General features: G+C 42.4%; 1 protein-coding gene across 8 annotated transcripts in view; it reads left to right on the forward strand.

Annotated features, from left to right (window-relative positions):
* Fn1 (fibronectin 1) overlaps nucleotides 1-14,792 on the forward strand; it is a 73,206-nt gene that overhangs the window by 37,594 nt on the left and 20,820 nt on the right. For 5 of the 8 annotated variants that reach the window (XM_059278057.1, XM_059278059.1, XM_059278062.1 and 2 more), the window contains exons 24-30: nucleotides 2,615-2,806; nucleotides 5,567-5,749; nucleotides 7,419-7,508; nucleotides 10,540-10,809; nucleotides 12,063-12,179; nucleotides 13,126-13,290; nucleotides 13,940-14,095. In XM_059278057.1, the coding sequence (XP_059134040.1) occupies nucleotides 2,615-2,806; nucleotides 5,567-5,749; nucleotides 7,419-7,508; nucleotides 10,540-10,809; nucleotides 12,063-12,179; nucleotides 13,126-13,290; nucleotides 13,940-14,095 (1,173 nt within the window). Of the gene's footprint in view, nucleotides 1-2,614; nucleotides 2,807-4,105; nucleotides 4,379-5,566; nucleotides 5,750-7,418; nucleotides 7,509-10,539; nucleotides 10,810-12,062; nucleotides 12,180-13,125; nucleotides 13,291-13,939; nucleotides 14,096-14,792 lie in introns of all 8 variants that reach the window. The other 3 variants (XM_059278056.1, XM_059278058.1, XM_059278061.1) reach the window with 1 other exon arrangement.

Consider the following 14,792-nt stretch of genomic DNA (forward strand, 5'->3'; position numbering starts at 1 on the left):
AAGAGGAATATTGGGGTTTGCTGACTGCCAGTCTAGCTCCAAGTCCAGTGAGACCCTGACTCAAGGGAATCAAACGGAGCGTGATAGCAAATGAAGCTGTAAACATGTTCACACATGCTACAATGTATTGGGGGCTGGTGAGATGGTTCAGTAGGTGAGGGCTCCTGTTGCCAAGTCTTCCATTGTGTGAGTTTTGATCCCCAGGATTCACATAATAGAAGGAAGGAACTGATTCTTGAAAGCTGTCTTGTGATGTCCACGGGCAGATCATGGCACATGTGCCCTCATACATATGCACACTCAACAAATAAATGCAATAATTCATGTACACACATACACACTCTGGATAGATAAATGTAATTTTTTAAAGGGGAGGGGGTCGGATGGAGCTCATCAGGGTAAGTGAGTGGCTTGCTACCAAAGCTTACTGAGGTCAGGCCCTGGGACCCATGTGGTGGACATTGAGAACTGCCGTGTGTGTGTGTGTGTGTGTGTGTGTGTGTGTGTGTGTTTATGTATGCCATGGGGATGTGCAGGATGCCCGCGCACATGCACACACAAAGTAAATAATTGTAATAAAAATAAACAGAATTAATAGTAATAAAAAGGATTTATAAAATCATTAGATGTATAAAGTCTAACTATTCAAGGAGCATAATGCACCAGAAGAATATTAACTTAGATATAATTCTATGATTAAATAATGAGCATGGGGGAGACCGTTGTTGAGACAACATGATACTCATTATTGAGAACGTTCTAAGTTGAAGCAAACTGATTGGAGCTATACTTAATCAGAGAAATACATTTGGTTTATTATTTAGCTGTTTTCAATTTTACTGGTATTGGTAACATTTTTATAAAAGTGAAACTGTTATACCAACCCTAGGGCTGAGGTAGGAGGATTAACATGAGTTCAAGGCCAGCCTGGTATACATAGTAAGTCTTGATGCTAGGCCAGGCCACAGTGCAGGCCCTGTCTCAACAAAAACAAGACAAAACTGTATCTATGTGTGTGTATAGATATATATCTATATCTATACACACACATACATGTGTACATATAATTTTAAAGTGTCTTTGTATGATGGATGCATGTCCACATGCATTTTCATCCATGTAAGTTCAGGTGGGCACTATGTGTGTATGAAGGTCATAGGGTGACCTTCAGTGTACGTGACTGCCTTCTATCTTGTTTGAGATGGGGGAGTAGAGGAGGGGGCTGGTAGCTTCTCAGGATTCTCCTGTCTCCACTTCCCAGCTCTCTACAGGGATTACAGACACATGCTATGGTGTCTAGCTTTATATGGATCCTGGGGATGTGAACTTCAGGTCCTCGTGATGGCATGGTAAACACCTAACCCACTGGGCCAATTTTTTAGTCTGCAATTTGTAGAAATAATTTCTTACACAGTTTCTTACACAGTTCTTAGCCTTGTTTGAGTATATGTGTCAGGAGATTATAAACGTGTGTGTTTACAGTCACACAAAAATAAAACTAGCTTAAAATGTTCCTTTAAGTCTCCCTTCCGAATGGACTGAATCTCACATGAAGTTTCTGTCTCAACGTATTGTATAATGTGACAGTTAACACCGTTTCCAGATAACTTACTTGGGTTGGCAACGTGAAGCTGACAAGTCCCTTGCTTCTTGGCAGCTGGGTCATTAATCTCTGGTCTCAATGGCCTGCCCATTCAGATGGTCAGTAGCAAAGGAAGTGACCTGAATGTTATTGATCTCCCATCCCATGGGCTTCCTAGCACACACCGCTTTAATGTTTACCTTTTCCCCACTGACAGAATATACCTGCGTTTCCTGTCTTTATGACTCAACATTGTGATGTTTTCTCCCAACACAGGCCTGCAGAGCTCTGGCCACTGCTAGGTTTATTGGTGTCTCCTTCCCTTCAACACTTCCACTGCCTCATTTTCATAATTCTGAAGGCTTCTGTGATTAATACTCCTTTTCAAGGAGGAGCATCTGTACTTCCGTTTTCCACACCCCACCCCACCCCACCCCGCCCCAATTCTCTTCCTGAAAGTCCCATCCATAGATCCAAACCTTTATACTCTTGGGAGAATGTTCTTAGGTGGAAATGGATCTCATAGTAGTCAAAAAAAGAATATTCCTCAGCTTTCTGTCAGGTCACCCATTAAGGAAAGGCAGAATGTCGTGTGGAAAGGAGGCTGGAATTTGGAAACAGGAAAGTCTCGGCTCATCCCTTCTCTTTCTGAGATTGCCTTATCTTTGTTAAGGATCTCATAGTTTTATTTTGTAATAACACATTTGTACATATGTGAGATCATCCAGTGGATATGACGTACAATGATCAAGCTTAGCCTTTCCATCTCAAACATTCATTTCTATGTGCTGGAGAGACCCTCAGACTTGTCTGGTTATTTCCAAATGCACCCTACATTGCTGTGGACTAGTCTCCACTCTGCAGAGTTGGAGAAGATTAAAACTAATTCCCCCTTTCTGACTGTTGGTGCAAGTCATTGGCCTGCCCCTTTCTCCCACCTGTTCCTCCACGGGTCCATCACTGGTGTGTCGTTTAATATACCCTGGTTCATAAATGTTCTGTACGGTAACTTCCTCTCCCTATTCACTCCAGATATCACTGGCTACAGAATAACCACGACCCCCACAAACGGGCAGCAGGGGAGCTCTCTGGAAGAAGTGGTCCATGCCGACCAGAGCTCCTGCACTTTCGATAACCTGAATCCTGGCCTGGAATACAATGTCAGTGTTTACACTGTCAAAGATGACAAGGAAAGTGCCCCTGTCTCTGATACCATCATCCCAGGTAATAGAAAAATAAGCTGTTCCCCTCAGAGTGGCAGTTTCAGTAGCAGTGGGTATTGGGTATTAGCATCTTAATCCCAGAGAGCGGAGAGTGGCAGACGGAGTTGGGATTTAATGCCAGCCTCCCAGTGTGCTCTCCACAACCACGAAGCCAAAGCAACTGCTTGGACGAAGGCTTTGCTGTTGCCTCCGCTTCACTGTCTGTGCTTCCCCGGGATGCTGTTTGTTGTTGCCATGGGTATGTGATGGGCTCAGCCACGGCATTAACGCTGTACTGTGTGCTCACGTGGAAAGATTACTAAACAGTGTCGTGTGTCTGTACCCGGTGCCGACAGGCTGAAAGTAATGTGGTAAATGCATCCCGTTGGGACGTTTGTGCCCGATTTTACAATCCAGATCCACCTCCAACAGTTACCTAGAAAACAGTTTTTGTCTCCCTATGTGAGCACTGCAATACACTTGGATGACAATCCAATTCTTCACTTTGCAGCTTCAAATCCTTTTTAAAATTGGAGGTGGGGTGAGAAAAAAAGGAAGAGGTAAAGGCCAGGCTTTCTTCTGAACTGAAAAACCCCACCACAAAGGCCTATCTAGGGATAGGTTCATTGTTTGCCCCAAGTCTTTGGTGGAATAAAAGCACTGGGCAGACTGTTCTCCTCTGCAGTATTTTGGTATGCATTTATGAATACTAATTAAATTATAGGAATTAAAATATTGGCAGTGGCATGGGCTCAGGGCTGCCTGGCCTTGGGCTGACCATGCTTTTGAGTGGCACATTCGGAACATAACGTTAATACGATGGCCACAACGCTGTCATGAGTTTTGAACGTGGAAAACAAATCAATTAACCAGCCTTTTTTTTTTTTTTTTTTTAAGCCTTATACTTAGTAAGATTTTATTTTCTTACTAAAGGTTTTGGATTCCTTTCCCTCAACATTGCTGGTATTCTCTTGCAGATATTATGTCTTAAGTTCTGAGAATGGTTTTGACATTGTAAATGTGTTTATGATTTTTTTTTTTTAAAGAACTTGAGAAGTTAAAACTGTACCATTCAGGGACATTTTCTAAATGCAAGGAAGTCCCTGAAAGAATGTGGTAAATTAACCTGCCTTATTCTCCCAGGGAAGCAAATTATTCACGATGCTTGGGAAGTCTTTTCAAATAATTTGGGACACATTGCATATTACCATCATTGCTTTACGATTCTGTCAGTTTTACTGCTGGTCACCTGATGTGTACACTGCTTGATTTTTTTGCCTCTACTTTCCTTTTGCCTCTTCTCTGCTTTGTAACTCAATAGAGGTGCCCCAGCTCACTGACTTAAGCTTTGTTGATATAACCGATTCAACCATCGGCCTGCGGTGGACCCCGCTAAACTCATCCACCATTATTGGGTACCGCATCACAGTAGTTGCGGCAGGAGAAGGGATCCCTATTTTTGAAGATTTTGTGGACTCCTCAGTAGGATACTACACAGTGACGGGGCTGGAACCCGGCATTGACTATGACATCAGCGTTATCACTCTCATTAATGGCGGAGAGAGCGCCCCTACTACATTGACACAGCAAACGGGTGAATCTTGAAATCTTCTGTGTTTGAGACGTGGATGGTGTTGCATGCTGCTCAGTCACTCTGGTTAAACCTGGATGTTTCCAAGGAGAAGCCAGATTGGCCACAGAGATGAAGATGGGGTGCATTCAGGGATAAGGCATACATGAACCTAACTGAAAACATATATAAGCAGCCTTATGCACTTTCATTCAAATCACAAACAGATGTCAAGCTAGAGAAATCTAGATAGCTGATCTATGAATACAAAGTAGATAAAATTTGCCGACCTTGTGTTTTTTGTTTTGTTTTTGTTTTTTTTTTTAAAGTATGAATACTAAGCTGAATGGTGAGCACTGGTTAATACTAAGACACACCTCCAAAATGTGCCACTGTGTGTCTCCTCTTACCTTTTGATAAGCTCCCACACTCCTTTGTAGCTAGTAAAACATCCATCAAAAATTAGGGTGGAACGGAAGAGGGGGTTTTAGAGGTAGGAAGACATGAACCCTAGGGCCTCCTAGATTGTGTGCTATGCCAGGTGAAGAAACTCCTCTTTAACCACAGTCTGGAGACCAGCATGCAACATCGGAAAGGTTCTCTGCCCTGCATGGTAAGAAACATGCTGAGAACCACTGTGCATGAATCCCCTCACTTGTAAGTAGCGGTCACGGAGTGGAATTATGATGATGCAGTAGTTTGTAGAGATGTCACTGCGGGGAGATGGAGGACCCCTTGTCTTTTTTGTCTGTGTGCATGTGTTTCTTTGGAAAGTACTGCTATGTCTCTTTGCTGTGTGGCAACTTAAGCCTCTTCAGCCTGGGATAAGAATCTTTAGTGGTATTAACGCACTAAAAAACAAAACAAAACAAAACAAAAAAACCCAAAACAAAATAAAACAACAACCAAAAAACCTATTTGGAAATAGGTTAAAATTATTAATATTCTTTAAAATGCATGGATGATGGCAGAAAGGTTAAAGGGGCCTAACAGTATTCTGTATAGTATGTTTTTCTTTAACAGTAGTGTATCATGATTTAGATTAGATTTGGAGTAGACTATTTGCATGATTATGACTGTTTTCTTTTGTGCATGAAATGCTGGTTTTTACCTTTTCAGCTATCTCGTTAGGTTTAACTTTAAAATTGCGTTGACTTAATCTTCCTTCTTTAAAATTGCATTGACTTAATCTTCCTTCTTATTTGAAATCAGCCGTCCCTCCTCCCACTGATCTGCGATTCACCAATATCGGTCCAGACACCATGCGCGTCACTTGGGCCCCACCTCCATCCATTGAGCTAACCAACCTCTTGGTGCGCTACTCACCCGTGAAAAACGAGGAGGATGTGGCCGAGCTGTCGATTTCGCCTTCAGACAATGCAGTGGTTCTAACAAGTAAGCTCCCAAACGTACACATTCCATACATGCTCACCTGGAGCAAAACGGACGGATTCTGAATTCTCCAGAAGGAGAGCTGTTACAGCACAGCACACCATCCAGGCTTGCCAGGCAGCCTGTGGAAGATGTAATGTTTCTGCTGGTGTGACAAACACTTGCTGTCTACAAATCACAGTGGAAAAATCATCAGTGAAGTCCAAGGCTTCAAACACATCCCACTACCACATAGATGCACAAAAATAATTGACTAGCACATGAATTCTGTAACCAAGGGAAGAATAAGAAAGATGCGTCTATTAGTATTGTCCTTTTGTGTGTGGTAGCACACAACAGATGATCCTAGAAACAGTGACTGGGCACTTGGGCAGGGGAGGGAGTTAGATCAGGGTTTTATGTGGACAGAGAGAGGGAGTTTAGTTCATAGTTCAGATAACATCTGTCGGCAGAATTTCCTAGAAGGTTTAGAGTTTAGAAAACAACTGACATTCAATAGACTTTTTGTTGTAGTTTTTTTTTGTTTTAATGTGCATTAGTGTTTTGCCATGGGAAGTTTCAGGTCTCCTGAAACTGGAGTTACAGCCAGTTGTGAGCTGCCATGTGGGTGCTGGGAGTTGAGCCTGGGGCCTCTGGAAGAGCAGTCAGTGCTCTTAACCGCTGAGCCATCTCACCAGCCCCTAAAATAGACAATGTAATAGAAATTGCCATTTCCCGGTTCCTGCCATTTAGGAATTGATATTTTGTATTAAAGAAAGTAAGAGGTTGGAACATGGTGCTGGGCTTCCAATACACATGTAAGATACAGTGTAAGGTTCCACGTGAGGGGAAAGTAGTTACATTTAGGTATGCTCCTTAATAGTGGCCAGAAAACATCCCTTCTTGTTCAGATGTGTCTCAGAAAGTGAATACAAAAAGGCAGCCAGGCATGACTGACCCTGCTTTCTCACTGTGAGGGTCAGAGCATCCAGATGCTTGCTTGACTGTGGCCACAGGGCCGAATCAGTCACTGGGTACCACATTACCCCAATACACTAGACCCTGAATCACACGTTGGCTCCAGTTTAGCCTAACCTGTCAAGTGTTAATTGTGTACCTTACAATTCCTAATGCTATATTGACGTTGAAGTAACTCTCTCCTCCTTCAAGAAGTCATTATTCCTGTGTTTTAAAAATTAAGCAGCTTGGTACAGTGTAGTGAGCCCGGGGGGTACTGGGTACCTTCATTGTCTTGAATACAACATTGGTGGCTCCCCAAGGACACATGTCCAATGTCGTCCAACTGTGCATTTAAATAGATGCAACACTGTATAGCATGGGAGCTGCAGACCACCTTGTTGGGTTGCTGTGATAGGGAGGGGGTAATGCACAGTCCCACAAAAATGTCCGTCAGTTGCCCTTAGTAGATGCACTTTCACATGGATGGAAGAGGCTTTAATGCGCCATGTCTACGCTTGACTGAATTGCATTTATACAGGCGGAACGGAGGGGCTTGAAGAGGCACAGGAAAAGGTGGCCCTTAACTACAGATTTTATCAGGCATAGATGTTCACTTAGCTACGAGGAGGCTATGGGACTGCCTGGCTGGCTGTTTCATCAGATGGAGTAGTCCAGGGCGGGCTGTGGTTTCCCATGCTTTCGAGTCTAAAGCATGTCCCGCTTGCCTCTTTAGATCTCCTGCCTGGGACAGAATATTTAGTGAGTGTCTCCAGCGTCTACGAGCAGCATGAGAGCATCCCTCTTCGAGGAAGACAGAAAACAGGTGAGTCATGTTGGCAACATGCTTCTCAAGTAGCTCGCGCCTACCAGTCTTAAACAACAAAATGGTTGATTGGGTCTAAAAATACATCTCCGCTTTTTATGGTATTGGTACATTACTTAATTTTTTTTTTTTTTTCGAGTTAGCATAAAGTAATGGGTTTCACTGTGGTGTTTTCACACGATCCATTGGTCCTCCTATTCCATTCCTCTCCCTGCTCTCCATGCCACATCTCCTGGTTCCCTTTCTCCCTGCGGGGATGTACAGCCCCTTTCTGCTCTCCTGCCTCATGTCCCATGTCACCTATATTCTATGACTCTTTTCCACCCTTCCCTATGAAGGCGTCCTTTCCTCTTTCCCACACTCTCTTTTCTAGTTTCATGACCTATGCTACACACACACACACACACACACACACACACACACGTGTATATATATATATATATATATATATATATATATATATATATATATTCCACATAACAGAAAACATGTCACTTGTTTTGTAAGACTGGATTACTTTGCTTAACATAATAATTTCTAGTCCCATCCATTGCCCTGTAAATTTCATTTTTCATTATGGATGAATAATATTCCATTGTGTATATGTATCACATTTTCTTTTCCTTCCTTCCTTCCTCTTTTCTTCCCTCCTTCTTTCCCTTTGTTTTTGTGGTTTTTCAAGACAAGGTTTCTTTGAACCCTGGCTATCCTAGAACCAGGCTGGCCTCAAACTCAGAGATCCACCTGCCTCTGCCTCCCAGCTGCTGGGATTAAAGGCACGAGCCCCAGATCCCCTGCTTTGTAGCGTATTTCCGTTGTCTGCTCATCTCCTGATGAACGGCTAGGCTGATTGCATTCCCTGGCTCATGTGAGCACGGATGTGCACGGATCTCTGTGGTAGGATTTAGACAGCTGTGAGTGTATGCCTAGCAAAGTCACAGCTTTTTGAGGAACTGCCCTACTGACTTCCATAGCGGCTGCACCAGTCCACATTCCCATCACTAGTGAAGAAGCAATCCTGTTTCTCTCCATCCCTGCAGCATGTGTTGTTGGTTTGATCTCAGCCTTTCTGACTGGGATGAGATGGAATCCCAGAGTAGTTTTACATTGCATTTCTCTGATCGTTAAGGGCGTTGCTTACTCTCTAAGATATTTATTTTGCCAATTTTTTTTTTTTAATCACTGATCTTGAAAAGTAAGACCTTACTTGTCTCTCAACAATGAATAATTACTAATTTAGCAATTCAGTCCTTATGGTCCTACTCTTTGCTTCCGAAGAGGACTGAAATTAGTTCAAAAACCTTATTATTTCTTCTTAAAACAAAGCAAGAGAAGCATTTAAGAATAATATATCTCCTTCTCGATAGTTGGTGGACACAGCTTTGAGTAGGTGTCACTGTCCACTGGCTGATCCGTCACTCATTATCATCTCTATCATTTTCCTCCTTTCCTAAGTCAACAGGTTTAGTTTTCACTTGTCATGGGAAATTTACAAGGAAGAATTGAATCCAATAAGAAGTAGGTTCTTTCCTAAAAGGGAGTTTTTATTTTAATTTTTCCATTAAAAAAATGCAGCCTTGGGCTGGAGAGATGGCTCAGAGGTTAAGAGCGCTGACTGCTCTTCCAGAGGTCCTGAGTTCAATTCCCAGCAACCACATGGTGGCTCATAGCCATCTGTAATGAGATCTGGCACACTCTTCTGTATACATAATAAATAAATAGATCTTAAAAAAAATGCAGCCTCTAATCTTAGCACTTGGGAGGCAGGGCAGGTGGATCTCTGAGTTCAAGACTCATCTGGTCAACATAGCAAGTTCCAGACCAGCCAAGGGCTATGTAATGAGACCCTGTCCCCAAACGAAGTCCAGTTTCGTATTGCAATTTGCTGCCAAACAGGAGTTAGGATATCACAGTTTGGTTTGAGTATATGTTTGATAGAATTAGTGAGTGTTATAACTCAAACAGAAATTAGCTAGCAATTCCAGAGAGCTCCAATGATTCTGGATGAGATGAACACTACACTACTAATAGTTTTTTTTTTTTTTTAAATTAACAATTATATTTTTGTGCTATGGCCAGAGTGCTTTGCCTAGCATGAATGAGGACCTGAATTCAATCCCCAGTACTTTAAAATAAATAAATAAATAAATAACAACAAAGAAGTACTAATTTCTTACTTAAAAGGGATTATGTGTATTGTAATTTGTCTGGGGTGATGACTTTAAGCTTTATAGGGCTCGTGTTTAGCATCATTGCTACTCCGTTGTCCTCTCAGTTCCATATGCAGCACAGAGAACCACTTTGAGCGCCAAATACCAGACTGTTCTGCTTTGAGAGATGCACTGACACACACACACAACACATATAATATGTTTGAATGGTGTCCTGGTTGGGATTCCTATGGCTGTGGTGAAACACCATGACCAAAGCAACTTGAGGAGGACAGGGCTTATTTGGCTTACACTTCCACAAAGTAGTCCATCACTGAAGGAGGTCAGGACAGGAACTCAAGCAGTGCTGGAACTTGCAGGCAGGAACTGATGATGCAGAAGCCATGGAGGAGGCGTACTGCTTACCTATTGGCTCCCTCTGGCTTGCTCAGCATGCTTTTTCATAGAACCCAGGACCACCAGCCCAGGCATGGCTCCACTCACAATGGGATGGATGGTCCTTCCCCTGTCAATCACTAATAAAGAAAAGGCCCTGCTCTAATTTTACAGGCACATTTTCTCAATTGAGGTTCCTTCCTCTAAGATGACGTCAGCTTGTGTTGAGTTGACCTAAAGCTATCCAGTACAATGCCAAAGCCCTTGAAAATATCAGTGCATAATAAGTATGGTGCAGAAATCAACTATGATTAATTGGACATATTGTTTCAATTACTTTGAAAAAGAAAAGATAAATGAGTGTGAGCTGATGTGGTCGACTCTCAGTACCATATAACGGGGCATGTTGCTTCCCCCCACATCTTCCTCTGTGTCTAAGCTGGTTTTGTCTTTTGTTCCCCTCCTTGGGTGGGGAAAAAAAACAGGTCTTGATTCCCCAACTGGTTTTGACTCTTCTGATATCACTGCCAACTCGTTCACTGTCCACTGGGTGGCCCCTCGAGCCCCCATCACCGGCTACATAATTCGCCATCACGCCGAGCATTCTTCCGGAAGACCCAGGCAAGACCGAGTGCCTCCCTCTCGGAATTCTATCACACTCACCAACCTCAATCCTGGGACTGAGTATATTGTCAGCATTATCGCTGTTAATGGCAGAGAGGAGAGCGCCCCGTTGGTTGGCCAACAGTCGACAGGTAATTTTGCTGTTTGAATCTGCAAAGAAATTCATTTGTATGGATTTTGTGCGGTTGGGTGTAGTCTGTGGCACAGCTTCCTGTCACCTGAGTTGGCATCGACACCGAAAGGGTGGTGATGGAGCACAGAGCCAGGCATTGTGGTGCACGCTTTTGATCCCAGCACTGGGGAGGCAGAGACAGGTGGACTTCTGAGTTGGAGATCAACTTGGTCTACACAGTAAGTTCTAGACAAGCCAGAGCTATGCAATGAGAGAGACTCCATCTCAATAAATAGGGGGAGGGGGCGGTGACAATGTGTGGCCAAAATATCTCCCTCTTAGAATATACATTAAAAAGATAACTTTTTTTTTAACCCTGAGGAATTTTTACCTGATTCAGTTATCTGTGTTTTGGTGTTTTGGCCGGTCAGTTTTTTTGTAGTGTTTTGAGATGGTTTCATAACCCACACTGACCCAGAACTGGCTCCGTAGCCCAGGCTAATCTAAGATATTCTAGCCTCAACTCATGAGTGCTGGAGTTACAGGCACAAGCTAATACTCCCAGCTTGGATGTTTATTGGTTTTTAATAAAGTTTCATTCAAAAACATATTATGGTCCCAAAGTTACTATAAACCTGATTTTCAGTTGGGCTTGGTGGCACAGATCTGTAATCCTAGGTACTCAGGAGGCTAGAGTAGGAAGATGGAGCGGTCAAGGCCCTTCTAGGCTGCTGTGAGCTCAGAGTTAGCCTGTGCACTTCAGTGAGACCTTGTCTCTGAATTAAAGTTTTTAAAAGAGGTGCTATGGCTGTGGTGTATTGGTAGAGTGCTTTGTCTGGCGGGAGTCCAGCCGTCGGTCATTCAGATGTCTATAGGTGTAGATTATTTATTTTCAGTGACAGTGATTGGGAGACCTGTTATCATGATATCTATATCTTAGCTGCCAATAGGGCTGTGTGTGATCACTACTTCCAAATAGCATATAGTTAAGAGCGCATGGACAAGTACCACTGTAGGTTTTTATAACTTTTCTGTGATTTAAATGATTTGCCAAAGAAAACGTTGAGGAAAGAGAATTCACAATTTTATCACTGTTTTCCGGTCTCCTTAGCCCCTTCCCTTGACTTCTTCGTAGTTTTTAATTTTGCTAGTTTAGTGTCTATATTTTTGTATGAAGGAATGTAACAGTTATCTAGGAAAAGAGCAAAGAGTGATTCTGAGCTTTCTTTGGAAATTATGGATGTGAAATTTTCCTATGATTTGTTTTCCTAGTTTCTGACGTCCCGAGGGATCTGGAAGTGATTGCCTCCACCCCGACCAGCCTGCTGATCAGCTGGGAACCTCCTGCTGTCTCAGTGCGTTATTACAGGATCACCTATGGAGAGACAGGTGTGTTCATTGGATCAGGGTCCGGGTGGGGAACTTGGAAACCTGGCAGTGGGTATGAGGTTAAATGCAAGCAGGCCCATTTAAGGAAACTTCTTTTTATTTTTTTCGGTCCAAAAATACATGGGAACTATGTATAATTGATTGTCAAATGAAGTTTAAAAGTTGTTTATATGTTACAGCTAGAGGTGGAAAGCAGAGCTGAGGGAAAAAAGCTTATATATTCACAAATATTATCATTTTCAAGTATTTCTTATATTTTCTTCTCTGTGTTCTCCAAATTTAAACAAATATTCTGTTAACACTTTTGAAAAGAATGCAATTTATTCAACTTAAGGTTGAGTGAGCCACATTCTTGTCCCTCTTTTCTATTTAAAAAATTAATTAAAAATATAATTACATCATTTCCTCCTTCCCCTTTCTTCTTCCAAACCCTCATATACCTCTCTCCCACCACTTCCTTTTCATTTTCTTGGCCTCTTTTTCTTGTTTCACACACACACACACACACACACACACACACACACACACACACCCCAAGAGTGTGCACGCACTCCTACAAAAATGTTGAAAGTACAACCAACCTACCTAGTCTGTGTAGTGTTGCTTGTGTATACATGATTTCAGGGCTAACTACTTGGTATTTTGTAATCAACTAGGAAGCTCATTCCTGGGAATTTCTTCACCTTTTGCCTGTTAATCTGCAGCTCAGTGACATTTTAACCCAGGGATGTTAAAATGGCATTAGCTTGAGAGTTCTCCCGATTTTTATATACTTACCGGGGCTTACTATGTGCATAAATACACCTGTCTGTTCAGTCTGTGTTACAGCAGCACTTCTTAAAAGGCAAGTTGTAAGCAGCAGTGATTTCTGTACTGCTTTCAATGTGTTAATCATGTTGGAGTAACTCTTAGTTCCTCAAATTTTCCATGAACTCCTTTCGTACAGGCGGAAACAGCCCTGTCCAGGAGTTCACTGTGCCTGGGAGCAAGTCCACAGCCACCATCAACAACATTAAACCTGGAGCTGATTACACCATCACCCTGTACGCCATCACTGGCCGTGGGGACAGTCCGGCCAGCAGCAAGCCAATTTCCATCAATTACCGAACAGGTACAAACTTCCCATCTGGGGCGACCCAGGGTTGTTTATGAAGATGGTTATCACAGTATTCTCCCGGGGTATTTCCTTCACTGTGAAATTGATTTTCCTTCAGTTTTGTGTGGTGCTGGGGATCAAACCTAGCATCTCACATATGTTAAACAAGTGCTCTTTCGCTGAACTAAACCTTCAATCCTGATTTATTTGCTTAATAAGACAAAAGCCTATAGCTGACAACACCTATATGTGACAGAATTTTGAGACAAATGTACAAAGAAGACCCCAAAGGCAGACATTTTTGTCTTGTGTTTTTAACTGCTAAACCTCATGCGTCTGCAGTAGACATAAGACAGAGAGAGTATTCATAAATACCTGTAGAAATGACTGGGTGAGTAGATTGGGTAGAGGACAAAGCTCTGCCTGAGGTGTGGTATTTTGTTTGTGGAATGAAACAGTCATGTTGAAAATAGTTGTAATAGTGTCTGGATGCGTGCATTTCCTTCCTCAAGCTAACCCTTCATTCTTGTCAAAAGAAATATCTGCAGTGCATTAGTAGAAGCCAACGGTCATTTGTATACACACGAGGACCAAAGACAACCGGCCTGTCCAGTCCTGCCCTCAAACACTGGGGGGACTTCACTGGTTTCTTTTTTCCTTATAGAAATTGACAAGCCATCCCAGATGCAGGTGACTGATGTGCAGGACAACAGCATTAGTGTCAGGTGGCTGCCTTCAAGTTCTCCTGTGACAGGTTACCGAGTGACCACCGCTCCCAAAAATGGCCCGGGACCAACAAAAACTAAAACTGCTGGTCCAGGTAAGAAAAACCAGTTTGGCGCCTCTAGCAGGATAAACCCAGAAGGATTGTGGAAGGTTTTGTTTTAAGTGTCCTATATGGTTATGTGTTGTGGTATTCCCATTCATAGACTATATTGCCAGCTCACTTCACAAGGCAAGTTTTAGTGTCCATGTATTTCTGGGTTTGTTTTTTATACAGTTTTGTGTAGTAATGTGGACACACCAGGAAGAGAAGGGTGGACGGACGTTGTAGAGCCTTTCTAGATCTGATGTTTTTATTATATAAAATGACTTCCAAGATTATGATCTCAGGCAATTGCTTAAGGTCAATTTAATTTCTTTCATTTTTTTTCAAGAATACCTCATTAATTTTGGGTTAACAAATATATATGTATATATATATAATATATATATAATAACATCTTAAGTTGTATTCTTGAATATGATTTTGCTGAAGTATGCTAAAATTCTTTTTTTTGAAATAGGGTCTCATGAAGTCTATGCTGGCCTTGAATGCACTGTGTAGCCAAGGTTGACCTTAAATTTCTGATCCTCTTGTCTATACCTCCTAAAAGCTAGTACTATAGGCATCAGTTTACTGTGGTGCTGGGTATCAAAGCCTGGGTTTCTTCATGCGAGACAACACTCTACCGATTAAGCGGCATTCCCTAGCCCCAGCATGTTAAACCGTTGTTACCAATGAACAGATTTCCCCA

The sequence above is a fragment of the Peromyscus eremicus genome, chromosome 13 (assembly GCF_949786415.1).
Source record: "Peromyscus eremicus chromosome 13, PerEre_H2_v1, whole genome shotgun sequence".
NCBI lineage: Eukaryota > Metazoa > Chordata > Mammalia > Rodentia > Cricetidae > Peromyscus > Peromyscus eremicus.